At 35.8% G+C, this 15,463-nt stretch overlaps 1 protein-coding gene across 2 annotated transcripts in view; it reads right to left on the reverse strand.

Moving 5' to 3' along the window:
- Positions 1-15,463, reverse strand: part of SEMA3D (semaphorin 3D) — a 207,799-nt gene that overhangs the window by 121,814 nt on the left and 70,522 nt on the right. For both annotated transcript variants that reach the window (XM_068550466.1, XM_068550465.1), the window contains one exon: positions 14,263-14,453. In XM_068550466.1, the coding sequence (XP_068406567.1) occupies positions 14,263-14,413 (151 nt within the window). In that variant the 5' untranslated portion in view covers positions 14,414-14,453. The remainder of the gene's footprint in view (positions 1-14,262; positions 14,454-15,463) is intronic.

Consider the following 15,463-nt stretch of genomic DNA (forward strand, 5'->3'; position numbering starts at 1 on the left):
AAGTGGGGTTTATCCCAGGAAAGCAAGGATTCTTCAATATATGCAAATCAATCAATGTGATACACCATATTAACAAATTGAAGGAGAAAAACCATATGATCATCTCAATAGATGCAGAAAAAGCTTTTGACAAAATTCAACACCCATTTATGATAAAAACCCTCCAGAAAGTAGGCATAGAGGGAACCTACCTCAACACAATAAAGGCCATATATGACAAACCCACAGCCAACATCATTCTCAATGGTGAAAAACTGAAACCATTTCCACTAAGATCAGGAACAAGACAAGGTTGCCCACTCTCACCACTATTATTCAACATTGTTTTGGAAGTTTTAGCCACAGGAATCAGAGAAGAAAAAGAAATAAAAGGAATCCAAACAGGAAAACAAGTAAAACTGTCACTGTTTGCAGATGACATGACACTATACATAGAGAATCCTAAAGATGCTACCAGAAAGCTGCTACAGCTAATCAATGAATTTGGTAAATAGCAGGATACAAAATTAATGCACAGAAATCTCTTGCATTCCTATACACTAATGATGAAAAATCTGAAAATGAAATTAAGGAAACACTCTCATTTACAATTGCAACAAAAAGAACAAAATACTTAGGAATAAACCTACCTAAGGAGACAAAAGACCTGTATGCAGAAAACTATAAGACACCGATGAAAGAAATTAAAGATGATACAAATAGATGGAGAGATATACCATGTTCTTGGATTGGAAGAATCAACATTGTGAAAATGACTGTACTGCCCAAAGCAATCTATAGATTCAATGCAATCCCTATCAAACTACCACTGGCATTTTTCACAGAACTAGAACAAAATTTTCACAATTTGTGTGGAAACACAGAAGACCCCGAATAGCCAAAGCAATCCTGAGAAAGAAAAACGGAGCTGGAGGAATCAGGCTCCCTGACTTCAGACTATACTACAAAGCTACAGTAATCAAGACAGTATGGTACTGGCACAAAAACAGAAATATAGATCAATGGAACAGGATAGAAAGCCCAGAGATAAACCCATGCACATATGGTCAGCTTACCTTTGATAAAGGAGGCAAGAATATACAATGGAGAAAAGACAGCCTTTTCGATAAGTGGTGCTGGGAAAACTGTACAGCTACATGCGAAAGAATGAAATTAGAACACTCCCTAACACCATACACAAAAATAAACTCAAAATGGATTAAAGATCTAAATGTAAGGCTAGACACTATCAAACTCTTAGAGGAAAATACAGGCAGAACACTCCATGGCACAAATCACAGCAAGATCCTTTTTTACCCACCTCCTAGAGGAATGGAAATAAAAACAAAAATAAACAAATGGGTCCTAATGAAACTTAAAAGCTTTTGCACAGCAAAGGAAACAATAAACAAGACGAAAAGACAACCCTCAGAATGGGAGAAAATATTTGCAAATGAAGCAACTGACAAAGGATTAATCTTCAAAATTTACAATCAGCTCATGCAGCTCAGTATCAAAAAAACAAACAACCTAATCCAAAACTGGGCAGAAGACCTAAATAGACATTTCTCCAAAGAAGATACACACATTGCCAACAAACACATGAAAGAATGCTCAACATCATTAATCATTAGAGAAATGCAAATCAAAACTACAATGAGATATCATCTCACACCAGTCAGAATAGCCATCATTAGAAAATTTACAAACAATAAATGCTGGAGAGGGTGTGGAGAAAAGGGAACCCTCTTGCACTGTTGGTGGGAATGTAAATTGATACAGCCACTATGGAGAATAGTATGGAGGTTCCTGAAAAAACTAAAAATAGAACTACCATATGACCCAGCAATCCCACCTCTGGGCATATACCCTGAGAAAACCATAAGTCAAAAAGAGACATGTACCACAATGTTCATTGCAGCTCTATTTACAATAGCCAGGACATGGAAGCAACCTAAGTGTCCATCGACAGATGAATGGATAAAGAAGATGTGGCACATATATACAATGGAATATTACTCAGCCATAAAAAGAAACAAAATTGAGTTATTTGTAGTGAGGTGGATGGACCTAGAATCTGTCATACAGAGTGAAGTAAGCCAGAAAGAGAAAAACAAATACCGTATGCTAACACATATATATGGAATCTAAAAAAAAAAAAAAAAAAAAAAAAAAAAAGTGGTTCTTAAGAACCTAGGGGCAGGACAGGAATAAAGAGGCAGACTTAGAGAATGGACTTGAGGACACGGGGAGGGGGAAGGGTAAGCTGGGATGAAGTGAGAGAGTGGCATGGATTTATATACACTACCAAACGTAAAATAGATAGCTAGTGGGAAGCAGCCACATAGCACAGGGAGATCAGCTCGGTGCTTTGTGACCACCTAGGGGTGTGGGATACGGAGGGTTGGAGGGAGGGAGATGCAAGAGGGAAGAGATATGGGGATATATGTATATGTATAGCTGATTCACTTTGCTATAAAGCAGAAACTAACACACCACGGTAAAGCAATTATACTCCAATAAAGATGTTAAAAAAAAAAAATAGTGTTCTCTGATTATACTTTCTTTCTTGAAAAAAAAAAAATGTTGCTTTTGTTAATAATTTCCCAATTGTGACATTTGCTTAGACATCCTTAATATCATGATCAAAACTTTCCACACCTTCTGAAAAATGCCTCCATAAAATTTTCAAATGAAACTCTGTCAGATTGTTTTTTGTTTTCCTCCAGGAAACATCCCCTTTTGGCCCTTTCTTCCTCCTGCTCCAACCTGGACTGTCTATTCTCTGGCCTCAGGAATAACTTCCTCAAACTTCCTTCTACCACTCTCCTAGTATGAAACTCATTTTTCCTGGATCCCTTGTCTTTCCTCTTTGATTTATTTTCTTAATTTGGTGAGCACATCTCCAGAAGTTTCCTAAAAAAGAGTGACTGTGACTTATATTTTTGGAATTTTCCATGTGTGAAAATGTCTTTAATTTACCTTTGTTGATAATTGGGCTAACTATAGAATTCTGGGCTGAATAGCTTTCACCCTGAGAGAGCTGAGGCATTTATATACTATCCTCTGGCTTCCAAAGTTATGGTTTAGAAGTCTCATGCCATCAGTGTCCCAAGCTTTTGAATGTCTTGTGTCTTTCCTTTCACCTCCTCACTCTTGCTATTATAAAACTTAAAATAATTGGCCTGAATATGTCTTGTTTTGTTTTTCACTTATCATGCTGGGCATTCAGTGTGACATCTGATCTGAAAATTAATTTCCACTGATTCAGGAAAATTTCCTTTTGGCTTTTCATTCAGAACAAACAGATGTCAGTTATCTGTGCAACTTTTCTCTAGGTTTTCTCCAGAAAGGGTCCTCTAGCTTACCCAAGGAAGATAATTCTGTACAGGTGTGCACAGAATTTGCATCAGAATATGCTTATGGACTTCCAAGAGGGAGATTCAAGATACAGTCACAGAATAATGTCTTCCCTAATTTCAGGCAGTATTACAGGGCATAAACAATGAGATCATGTTTTCCATTTATAGTTTCCCATAAATTGTTAGTTCTCTGCTGATGACTTCAAAATAGACACCTAAAACCCCACTGCCTCTCCTAAGTCACAGATCAGAATTTCCAGTAGCCTGCTTGGTACTGTCATTTCTCCCCCAACCACCTGGTCCTACTGACTATAATGACTTTAATGACATGACCTAGTTCCCAGGCTCAAGATAACAGAATCGTTTTTAGTTACTCTTCCTTATTCCCTTACTCTTTTATTCCCCTATTTAAATAATTGCTACCTGTAAGTATATTGCATTTCCCTCACATCAACTTCCAGGTAAATTTAAAGCCTTACAGATTTCCTCATGCAAATGATCTATTCTTCTTCCTAAACATTTATTCTTATCATCAGCCAGGCTAAGAGCCATATTACTGCTTCTCAAAATTACTATAACAGGCTCCTAAACAACCATGTTCCTTGCCCCCCTCCCTCTCCAATCTCTCCCACATGATGCTGTCTATTGTTTTTTTCCCTTAAATTAGAATTAAGTTAGAATTTCATGATCAAAATCCTCCAGTGCCAACATATACTTCATTCAATAAACTCTAAATTTCTTCCAATGTTCAAAGTTCAATTTCTCACCCAACCTCCTCCGAAATTCTTTGAAATATTTGGTTTTATTTACCCTAATCCTATGGCATCAATCTTTTTGCAGTTATTTTGTCCCTTAAAAAGACTAGAAGCCCTAGCAGATAAGAATAATGTCTAAATTACTGCTGCAATTCATCACCTCTTCTTTCACATAAGAAGTCTAACAAACATTTAACTGATGATTTTTCAAACTAGTGATTCTTGTTTATGTTGGTTTATCTACCTTCCATCTAAACCAGGATTTATTACAGGATTATTAATAATTCAGAGAGGTTAGTAGACCATTTGGAGACCCAATTGTGGCTCTAATGCTTTGCAATCATAAGAGATTCCTGTTGTGATATCCAAATGCTCCTGTGTGTGTTGGGGGTGGGAGGATGGAGGAGAGGGAGGTGGGAAGAGGAGGGAGTTGGAAATAAAACACTCTAAAAGCAGTGCTTCTCAGGATTAACATGCATTCAGATCAGCTGGGATTCTTGCTAAAAAATGGACTCTCACTGAGAAGTCTGGGAGGGGGCCTGAGATTCTGCATTTCTAACAAGCTCTAAAATTATGCTGGCGCTACTGGTCCTTGAACCACAGCTGGAGTAGAAAAGCTAAAGAACACTGTGGCCCCAATTGCCGTGAAGTGCTGGACTCTCTTTCTTCTCCACACTACAGTTTCTCTCAAACCCTTATATGATGATGTGTTTATTTATGCAAAATAGCCAAATTATTATTATTTTTCCTCTACAATACTACATTGTTAGAATAAGGGATGTACAGATGTGACCAATGTGATTAACTTATAACTAACTTAATTGCTATACGTGATAAATAACCTACTTAGTTTCAACCAATGACATATAAAACTTTTTCCCCTCCATTTTCTCATACAAAGAAGAGAAGTACATTCATTTAATATGCATTAACCTGGAAGGAAAATGTAAAGATGACAAGTTATGATTTATTTATTGACTTTCAAGTAAATGTCCTATTATGTGTGGCAGGAGAAATTGTATCTAAGATGCCTAAATATATTTTTAAAGACCTTGAATTTTCTTCACATTTTACTTCAATTAATTCAGTAATATATTATGTCTGGTCTCTCTTTGAAGCCTATCATAATATCCATTTGTGCTTTATAACTTCCAAGGAGCTTTTCCTCTATTATTTCATTTGATCCTTAACCAAAGGATGATCACTAATTTCCAGATGAGAAAACGTAGATTCAGAAAGAGCAAACAACTGTTCTAATGGTACAAGAACAGTACATGGCAGAGAAAGCTAAAACCTAGAAATTTTCTCTTTTTTCTTAGAGAAAGCTAAGACCTATCGAGGTCTTCTAACTCTAAGCCCTATCACCCATTACAGCTATATTTTATATTTTAAGATTTACCATTACTTAGAAAAGCAAGGTTCTTTTTAAAAACAATTCTACTTACTGTTTTTATGGAACATACCCACAGACAAGTTCACTTCTATTGCTTCCTCCACTTTACCATTCCATTGGGATTACTGAAATATTTATCTTATTTTCTAGACTGTGTCTGGCTCACTTTGGCTTTAGTGAAATAAACCTCTTTATGAGTATCTTTCTTTCTAAGTAAAAAGCACTTTAGCTTTAATTTATGCCTCTTTTGTATTAATAGGGTTAAAACAGCATGTTGAAAGGACTCAGAAAAATGCAAAATGTATATTACAAGTTCTTAAGAAAGAGAGAGGCATTTGCCAAATTTTCTGTTAAAAAGACCCAATGACATTCATTTAAAAAATACCTGTAAACTTATATTTTTACATTTATACTGAAAGAATCTCACTGTAAAAATTCCTTTAATAAGACCCAAGAAATTAGAGCCAAATTTTAGGTAAGTGAAGTCATATATCAAGAAATCGTATATAAAAAATTTTATCTCCTCAGTAATTTACAGAATAGTAAACCAACTATATACAGTATACGATCTATTCAAAGAAACCTATTTTAACCAAAAAATAGTGGACTGGGTTTAATCCCAGAAAAATTTGCCTTTACTTAAATTATGCCCTTATAAGTTCCTTCCATATTTATGCATAACAAGGATGCAATTCAAGCGTCTCATGATGTAGCTCTCCTTTACCCTGCCAGGAGGACACTGCTGACCACATAGGCCTCAGTGATTTTTATGTATGCTCCTAATTCCAGGAACACTTTTTCTATGATACTTTTGTATGGCAATATTACATCATATGTTACCGTATATTATTAGGTAACTCCTACCACTCGGTGAACCTCTACAGATCAATCATGTTTAGAAGAATGCTCTACATAGTGTTAAATAGATTTTAATCATTACTAAATCACAGTGTTGGATACAGGCAAGTTGTAGTACAAACACTATTGAACTGAAATGCAGAAGGCTTGGATCAGCTTTTTAATTATCTACTTATGTGACTCTGAGGTTATTATTTAATCTTTCTGAAGTTTTATTTCTAAATCCTTACATAACAATTTTCTAAACATATGTAGTACTTACAACCTATATCAATATATCAAACTGAATATATTTTTATATCTGTTTAACCTCTCTTTCCACCTACACAACAGTTGACACTGATAATGAACCAGACAATAGCTTACTATGCAAAATAAGCCAGTTTTATTAACATATGTTCTAAAAGTAGCCTGATTTTAGAGGAAAAAAAATCATTATTTTCTTCAATAGGGTATGAATTATCCCACATTTCTCCTGAATCATTAATTATTCCTCTCCTAGATTATTTCAATTAACAAATAAATATGCTGTTGTTTAGCTCATGAAAAAAACAAGTCTCTTGATCTCATTGTCCTTCCAGCTACTACTGCCCATGTCTCTATTATGGGAAAACTCCTTGAAAGAATCATCTACACTTGCCTCCAGTTCCCGAGCCCATGCTCTTCAGAATCCATCCGAGTTGTGCACTGGCTCCCACACTTAAAGACACTGCTCTTATCAAGGTAGACAACAGACTTCTGTTGTTAAATTTAATGTTAATTTTTACTTATCTTTCGTGACACATTAGCTGAATGTGACACTGCTGATAATCCCTTTTCTTACTTTCTTCATTTAACTTTCTCTACACCACAACTTCTGGTTTTTCTCCTACATACCTGGGCACTTCTTTTAGTTCACTTAGATGCTCAGTCTTCCTTTCACTAATTTCCTGACTTAAGAGTATCCCAGAACTCAATCCTCTAAATTTTCTATATCCCTTAGTCATCTCACAGAGTTTCATGGATTTAAAATTTTCTCTATGCTAACTGCCAAATCTCCAATTGACATCACCTATAAACTCCAAAAATGATATACTCAAGTGCTTTCTAGGCATCTTACTTAGATATCTAATAGCCTTCTCAAACGAATATGTCCACTTGATCTTCCCACACAACATTCTTTCACAGTCTCTGCCATCTCAGTTAATAGTAACCCCATCCTTAGATCAAAAACAAACAAACAAAAAAACCACGGAGTCAGATTTGACTTCTCTCTTACTTCATATCCAATCCATCAACAAATCCTGTTGGCTCTACCTTCATATCTTCTTCTCCTACCTCCACTGCAACTAGTCTGGCTCATAGACCATCATTTCTCACCTGGATTATTACAGTCCTCTCAGACTTGGCTCCCTATTTCCCTGATCTCTCCCTTTCAGTGCACACACAGTACAGAAACCAGAGTGATCCTATAATAATGAAAGTCAGACCATGTCACCTCTGTGCTCAAAATTCTCCAATGGATTCCCGTAACACTCAGACTAAAAACCAACGTTTTAACAATGGCAGCAGTGAAAGGATCTCATCCTTCTTCCTTCCTATTAACTCTCTGATTTAATCAATTTTCTTCTTTCTCCCATTCCACTGGTTTTTTTGCCATACTGTCTTCTTTAAGATCCTTGAACATGCCAGACACCTTTTCACCTCAGGACTTTTGCACTTGCTGTTCCTTTTGCCAAAAATATTCCTTTCCTGAGTATCTGCATGACTTGCAACAATAATTTCTTGAAGTATCTGTGAAAACATCACTCTCTGGGTGAGCTCTTTCTTGAGCACCATATTTGACTACTACACCCCCACCAATCAACTTTCCTGATTCATTTTTCTCCATAGCACTTATCATCTTCCATCTTGCTGTGTAATGTACTTATGTATGGTCTACCTTTCTGTATCAGAATATAAACTACATGATGCCAGGGAGTTTTGCCTCTTCTACTTGCTAATAGATCCCCTTGTTGCCAGCATGGGGCTGGAAACAGTGGGCATCAGAAACTATTGTTATTAACCACTGAGAGCTGAATATCAAATACACAATAATATTATCCTTGATCTCTTAAACCTACGAAAGCCCAGTCCCACACAGAGCCTCAGTTTAGAGAAAATACATCTGGGAAAACAAGTGAGTCCATTAAAAATTAAACCATCAATGACTTGCTCTATAGAAGAAAATATATGGGAATTCTTACTATAAGATTGATAATGTTTCTTTCCTATGTACTTAAGGAGAGATATTCAGAGCAAGTCATCTTCCTTTCTCATTGATTTGACAACAAAAATGTCCACTTTAGAAAGGAACTCCTGAATGATTTTATGATTCCTTTTAACCCACCCTGAAGGCTACCAACCACTCAAAGACACTACTCTTATCAAAGTCAATAATGACCTAACTGCTTGTTAACTACTAGAAGACCATGAAGATAAAAATACTGGAAAGTACCTTCAATAAATTCACCATCTGTGGGTGGTACTGGACTGAGGGAAACTAACCCTAGTAGAAAATGTTTGAGAGTAAACAGAAGCAATTTTAATATATGCTGTAAATCCCCAGGAGGAAACTATGTAATATTTTTCAAACTTGTTTATATAGGGAAAACTCTGGTCTGGGAACAACCATTAATATCTAGCAAGATAATAGTGTTTCACAAAAATTAATAATTGACAGCATTTATTAAATGTTTACTATGCCAAACACTGTTTTACGTGCTTTACATGGATCAAGACACCTTCACACTACCTCATTAGAATTAAATAAATTAATGCACTTGGAAAACTGCAGTACATAAAATAAACATCCATATATCCCACAACTAGTAACAGCAGTTAAGACCTAATAAGCAGTTTGGCTTCAGAACCCGCCTTCTTCACTGCTATACTCAATCGAGATAACAGAACTGATACAAAACTAGTCAAATCAAACAAGTTAGATGAGTCAAATAGCCATGAATCTCTACTTGAGGCACACCACATTTCACAGCTAAATAGAGTCATTTGTAAATAATGAAAAATATATAGACTTATCCACTCATTCCTCAGAAGACTCAAACAAGATAAAGAACTATTCTATCAAATGCACTAATGTTTAGTTATACAATAGCAGATAAAAATTTTAAAGATGATTTCCAGTTTTCTTTTCTATGAAAAGACATAAGTTTTGGAGGAGCAAAAAATAATTAGTACTATTGGTAGTTACTGAGAAGAGCATACTGCCGAAGATGTAATAATGAAACCTTGTACTTTTTTTTTTTTATATCTTGATATTCGTGTTCCTGAACATGCAATGTCTCCCTCAAGGGCACAAGGTGGCAAGAACATGGGCCTGGAACTAGAGAGATGAAAACACACAAGTTAGTTCTGCCACTTAACAGCTTCTTGCTTTGGGGCAAGGCCTTCAGGTTCTGACCTCATGTTTCTTATCTATAAAATGGGTATAAAAATGATGGTTCTTCATAGTGTCCTAAAGTCTAAGTAGGGTCCTGGATGCAGTCTCCTGTTTGATGTTCCTGATAGAACTTCCCACTATTTGAAATAACCTTCATCTGTTTGTTCACCTGTTTATTGTTTGCCTCCCTATCTGGTAAAGAAATTCAAGAGGGACAGTGACTTTTCTCTTCCTTTTTCAAAGTTTTTGCCCATTCCCTCTTTAGCTATATTACCTATCTCATCTTTAGGAGTTTTCCAAACAAATACCATTGCAGATACTAATGATTCCTGGGTATAAACTTAACCCGTATGAGTTCCTTCATGATGATTTATAATACAAAAAATGTTTACAGTAATTGCAAGACTGAAGTTGGTCATTTTTCAAAAATTATATTTACTACATCTGCAGTATAAAGTATACAAGTCACTGTGAGAAGCTCACCTTGTAAGGCCATATATATATGTATTACCCTTATAACACAAAACCCAGAAATACAGAACATCCTGACCTCTAAGTTTCCTTACTTGTTACTCAAGAAGCTGATTTAGTATGCATAAATGTGCAAGAATTCAAAATATGCAACTGAGGGGAAATCCCTTTACACAACAATAGAACCAAACAAGCTCCTGTGGATTCAGAGGTTCAAAGCTAAGTCTTTATCAAAGAGCATTCTTTGGATAAAATGGTTATTTTATTTCTGTTGGCCTTTAAGAAATCCCTCAAAATAATCTTGCAGCTGTTTAAAGTAGCTAACTCTACTGATACTGGCTGCGTCTCTGGTCTGCACCTAAGGAAGCTTGAGTTATGGAAAGCAAAGCTGATTTTGTGCTCATAAAAATGAATTATTTTTGAAAATACAGTTAATTTTTCATTTTGACTGATTTTTCTAACCCCACATTCTGGCAGTATTTTAATGCCAAGCACGAAGTTTTAGACTCCCTCAAAACTAAGCAATGGGTGATACTAGCTGATCTTCACTCATTAGTCAGTCATAAGAGAAAGAGAAAATGCCAAAGGAGAGTTGTGATTATTATCTCAGAGGCAGGAATTTTCCTCATCATAACCCCAAGTTAGCAGTGATTTTTATGTCATAACTTTGTTTATTCAGGAATAGGCTACTTTTAAAAACTATTATATCAGGATTTGAACTACTTTCCTTTTACACTCTCAGATAGGCAGAGAAGAGGTGGCTAGGGAAACTGTTGAAATTCTCCCAAGCGTATGGTTAATGCATACTTACTTCATAGTGCTGAACTGATGATTTCCGAAGAAAAGTCCCTAAATTCTTACAGGTGGAAAGAGGCATATTCTGTAAGCATTGTCAGTAATTCTCCTAGCCAAGATCACTACTCTATTATTAGCATACAATCTGGCAATGAATGGTTAACAGCAGCCACAGGGCGCTATAGGAAAGAGGGAGGGGGAGGGGGGAGAGGAGAAAGGGGGAACAAGGGGAGAGGGGGTGAGGGGGTAGTGAGTGTGTGTGTGTGTGTGTGTGTGTGTGTGTGTGTGTGTGTGTGTACTGAGGGTGAGTTGAGAGATTTTTTAAATTCCTTCCCTGCATTCAGTCTTTGCTATTGCTTTTGACATGTATCAATAGATAATCTACATGTAGATAAATATCTAAAAAATATAACATTTGGAAAGTATACTAAATATAAGAACCATCCAACGAATAGTTCTTATTGCATTTAATCCAACATTTATACCAGTTCTCCTTTTATATAAGTACTAGGTGCTAGAAAGAGTGAAAATCTATAGAGAGATAAATAAAACAGGATTTTGAACTCTTATATGGTTGATTCCAAGCATTAATACAAAAACATAGATTCATACCAAAAAAAAAACCCCTCTAACTAGGGATAAACTAATTAGCAGCAGCTACATAAAATTAATGTTTTTTAATTTTTTTATTTTTAGGAACTGATTTGTTATTTTCTAATGATCAAGTTACCACATTTGAGTTAATATTTTACAGTCACTCGTATAAAATTTTGATTATGAACACAAATTAGCACAATGACCATCTCCCTTTTTCCCATAAGATTATCAAAGTCTGTAAATCTCTTTTGGCTACCAAGAGCGTGTGGTCTTCTTCAACTCCATTTAATTTTGACAACTGAAATCATATAATCAGTTAGTCAAATATCAGCATGATGCTTCTGTGAACTTTAAAGTTCACTTCGGTAGGTAAGTGCCTCAGGGAAGAACTGCTGCTCTTGTCTAGGGTGTGAGAAATATGATCAGGCACCCAGGCTCTCCAAAGCATGGGGCTGACTCAGGAGCGGAGCCACCAACTAATTTGAGACCTTAATTTCTTAATTTCTCAGTACCTCAGTAACCTCATTTATAGGCAGATGATAATAATCCCCACCTCACAGGGTGGTGATGAGGATAAAATGACATAATTCACACAAATTCCTTATACCAATGCTTTGCTCATGATGAATCCTCAGTGAGTATTAACTATTATTAAAGTTTCTTTCCAAGTCTAATTTATTTTGCATTGTCCACTCTCATCAATGCAACGCTCTTGTGTTATTCACTATATCACAGAAACCAGGTAGTATTTCTTTTTTTTTTCCGTTCAATCTATTTTCACACTTTCTCTTTTTTTTTTTTTTTATTGTTTGGCTTTTCATACTTGTTTTCTGTTCTGTTCTTAAGATAAATTTTGAAAACAGGCAAACAAATCTGACACGTGTAATATGATGGGTTGTGAAAAGTCGATATTATATACTTGGGTGATCCATATCTCTATCAGGATAGAGAACATTTCCATAAGCCCAGAAAGTTTCCTCTCATATCCCTTTCCATTCAATCCTTCCCTCAACTGCACAAAGGCAATGTCCTGAATTTTTTTAACCATAGATTAGCTGTCTCTGTTCTAGAAATTCGAGAATATAAAAACTCAAAAATAATGTTACCTTAACTCTTTAATTCATGAGGTATAAATTCCAAAGAAATACCAACATATGAAATGTGTAATGAGTATAATAAGGTAATTCCACTTAAGCTTACATTAGACATCAAATTTGCTTTTATTATTGATATTTAATTTGAGCTGAAAATAAGTTGTCTTAAAGATTAAAACTGCCAGCATAATTTTTACCTGCCAAGTTCAGAATAAAGGAGTTTGAGTCCCCTACATTCCTCTTGTTACTTAGGTATTAAAGAAGCCAAGGGGATATTACAGAAAAAAAAAAAAAAAAATCTTTGAGCATGAAACTTGGCTCGTTCTCTCTCTCTCGATATATATATTGATATATTACACTTACATATAAACACATATTAGCATATAAACTTTGCTTTCATACTAATTTAAACATTTGAAAACAATTAGCTTAGTAGATTTCATTTCTTAAATGTTTTCTCATCTCTGTATTTTAAGCTTTTCACACAGACTATTTTTTAAACAATAAAATATGTATATGCGTGAGATATTCAAGGTATTTTAGTTTGTTAATATTTTTGAAGATATCTTACTGTTTTAAAAAATACTAAGGATCAACGAATTAGTAGCAGCTGTGTAGAATTAATGATTTTTTTTTTTTTTTTTTTTTTTCTGTTTTTAGGTTGTTGAGCTGCACCCCACAGGCCTACAAGGCTTGTGTTTGCCCAGCTTCAAGACCAAAGAGCCCGGAGCCAGCGACAGAGACATCAGTGGTTTAATGGATGGGAGATCTTACATGTCTGAAGCAAGGTTCTGGAGCAACACCCCACCATGTATGCGGCGGCTCATGGCCAAGCGACAAAGCGGGCAAGCTTCACTCCCACGGGCAGGGGGAGGTTACCACTTATAAGGGAAATTGACGGCAGTTTGGCTCATCAGTTACCAGGGAAACCAGCAGAGGGGCCCGCCCCTAACTGCCCCTTTGATAGGCTATCACGGTGGCTAAAATTAGAACAATCATTAGCTGGGGCATGGGGCAATCATGTGGGAAGGTCTGTCAGGTGAGTAGGGTATAGGTGAAGCAGGCACTGGTTGAACAGGGGACTTACAGAGAGCAAGAGAACGGCTATCTTGAGTGGCCTGACCATACATAGGTATTGATTTATTTTAATATAAAACTGACTACAGGGACTTCCCTGGCGGTCCAGTGGTTAAGACTCTATGCTTCCAGTGCAGGGGGCGCGGGTTCCATCTGTGGTAGAGGAGCTAAGATCCCACATGCCGCAAAGCATAACCAAAAAAAAAACAAAAACTGACTACAACTTGCTGACCAAAATTTCCTAATTATGCTAATCAGTAGTTAAAAATTGTAAATAATGAACTGAAAAGCGTACATGAACAGTTTTGGCATCTATTTTCTTCACCAAGAATAATGAATCAGTGGGCTTTGCGTTCTATAATAATCTTATTATTAACTGATGCCAATACTACAAACATTTCACTGAAGTCAGTATGCATTTCTAAATAAACGAAGGCAACCCGAAAAACACGGACACATTTACCTTTGTAGGTTAGCTTGAGTCGTGGAATATTTTGCTTAGACGTTCCAATGACTGGAAGAAACAGCATGGTCATGCTTAGCATCATCAGGGCATGAAAAAGGTACAAATCATGGTTTCTGGACTTTGGTCTCTCATCTTTGGTAACAATCATGATGAAAACAGTGTTCTGTTTCAAACAGCGTTAATTTAATCTAAAAAGAAGAAAAGAACTATTAATATAGCAGTTTGCAGATTTTCCTACACTTACTAAACTATAATTTTCTGAATGTATGTAGATTTAAAAAAATGCTTGCTCCTTCTCTCTTGTTCTGCTCTTAGAAATTGTTGCAAGGGAAACGAATCAGAACTGAGTAATAAAATACAGGTCTGGCTTTACTCAGAGGACATGAGTACAGAACTAAAAATTCAACTACTTATGTTAATTAGCAACTACTTTTCTACTAAAGTTTTTGTTTCGTTTTGTTTCATGCAAATATAGGAGTGACCAATTCTTTCTGTTACTTGATGAATTCTTGATCAGATAAGAATACTGGTAGAAGCCTACACTTTCCCCATACCATCCTCAAAGGAAAAGACCCTCAAGCAAAATTTAATAAAAGCTGTCATTTTGAGAGAGTTCTTTTGTTTCTGACAAAAAATATTTTAACAGTTCACCTAAAATTGGGACAACTGGACATGATCAGGTCAGGGCCACCAGTATAGATTTTAGGCCTGGGACAAGGCAATCTTACCTGCACCCTATACTACTCCACACAGGGCAGCACTGAATATAAAAACAAACTGTAAAATAAAAGGGTTTATAAGAGGTGGTGGTTATTAACTAGGTTGCCATAAACAAGCTGCCTTGGTTGTCTTTGTTAAGACATGGAGTAAATCAAAACACACGTATTTCAAACTAAGCCTGGTAATAATAATTACAAATAATATTCGTTGAGTATTTACATGAACCAGATACTTTTTAAGAAGTGTGTTACATAAATTAAATCACTTAATGCTGTTAAATTAATTAAATAAGTAGGTCATTAGACTGAGGTGGCTCTAATGCCATGATAGCCTACCTAATCAAACAAAATCTAAGCCTGTAAATGCCTCAAAGCTATGAACTCAGAACGCTAAGAACAACCAAACAGTTAACTAGGCTTTAAGCTATAGCCAATAAAATAATTTCCTTTCTTTGTTTCCGAAATTTTCTTTGTGTAAG

The sequence above is a fragment of the Eschrichtius robustus genome, chromosome 8 (genome assembly GCF_028021215.1).
Source record: "Eschrichtius robustus isolate mEscRob2 chromosome 8, mEscRob2.pri, whole genome shotgun sequence".
Lineage (NCBI taxonomy): Eukaryota > Metazoa > Chordata > Mammalia > Artiodactyla > Eschrichtiidae > Eschrichtius > Eschrichtius robustus.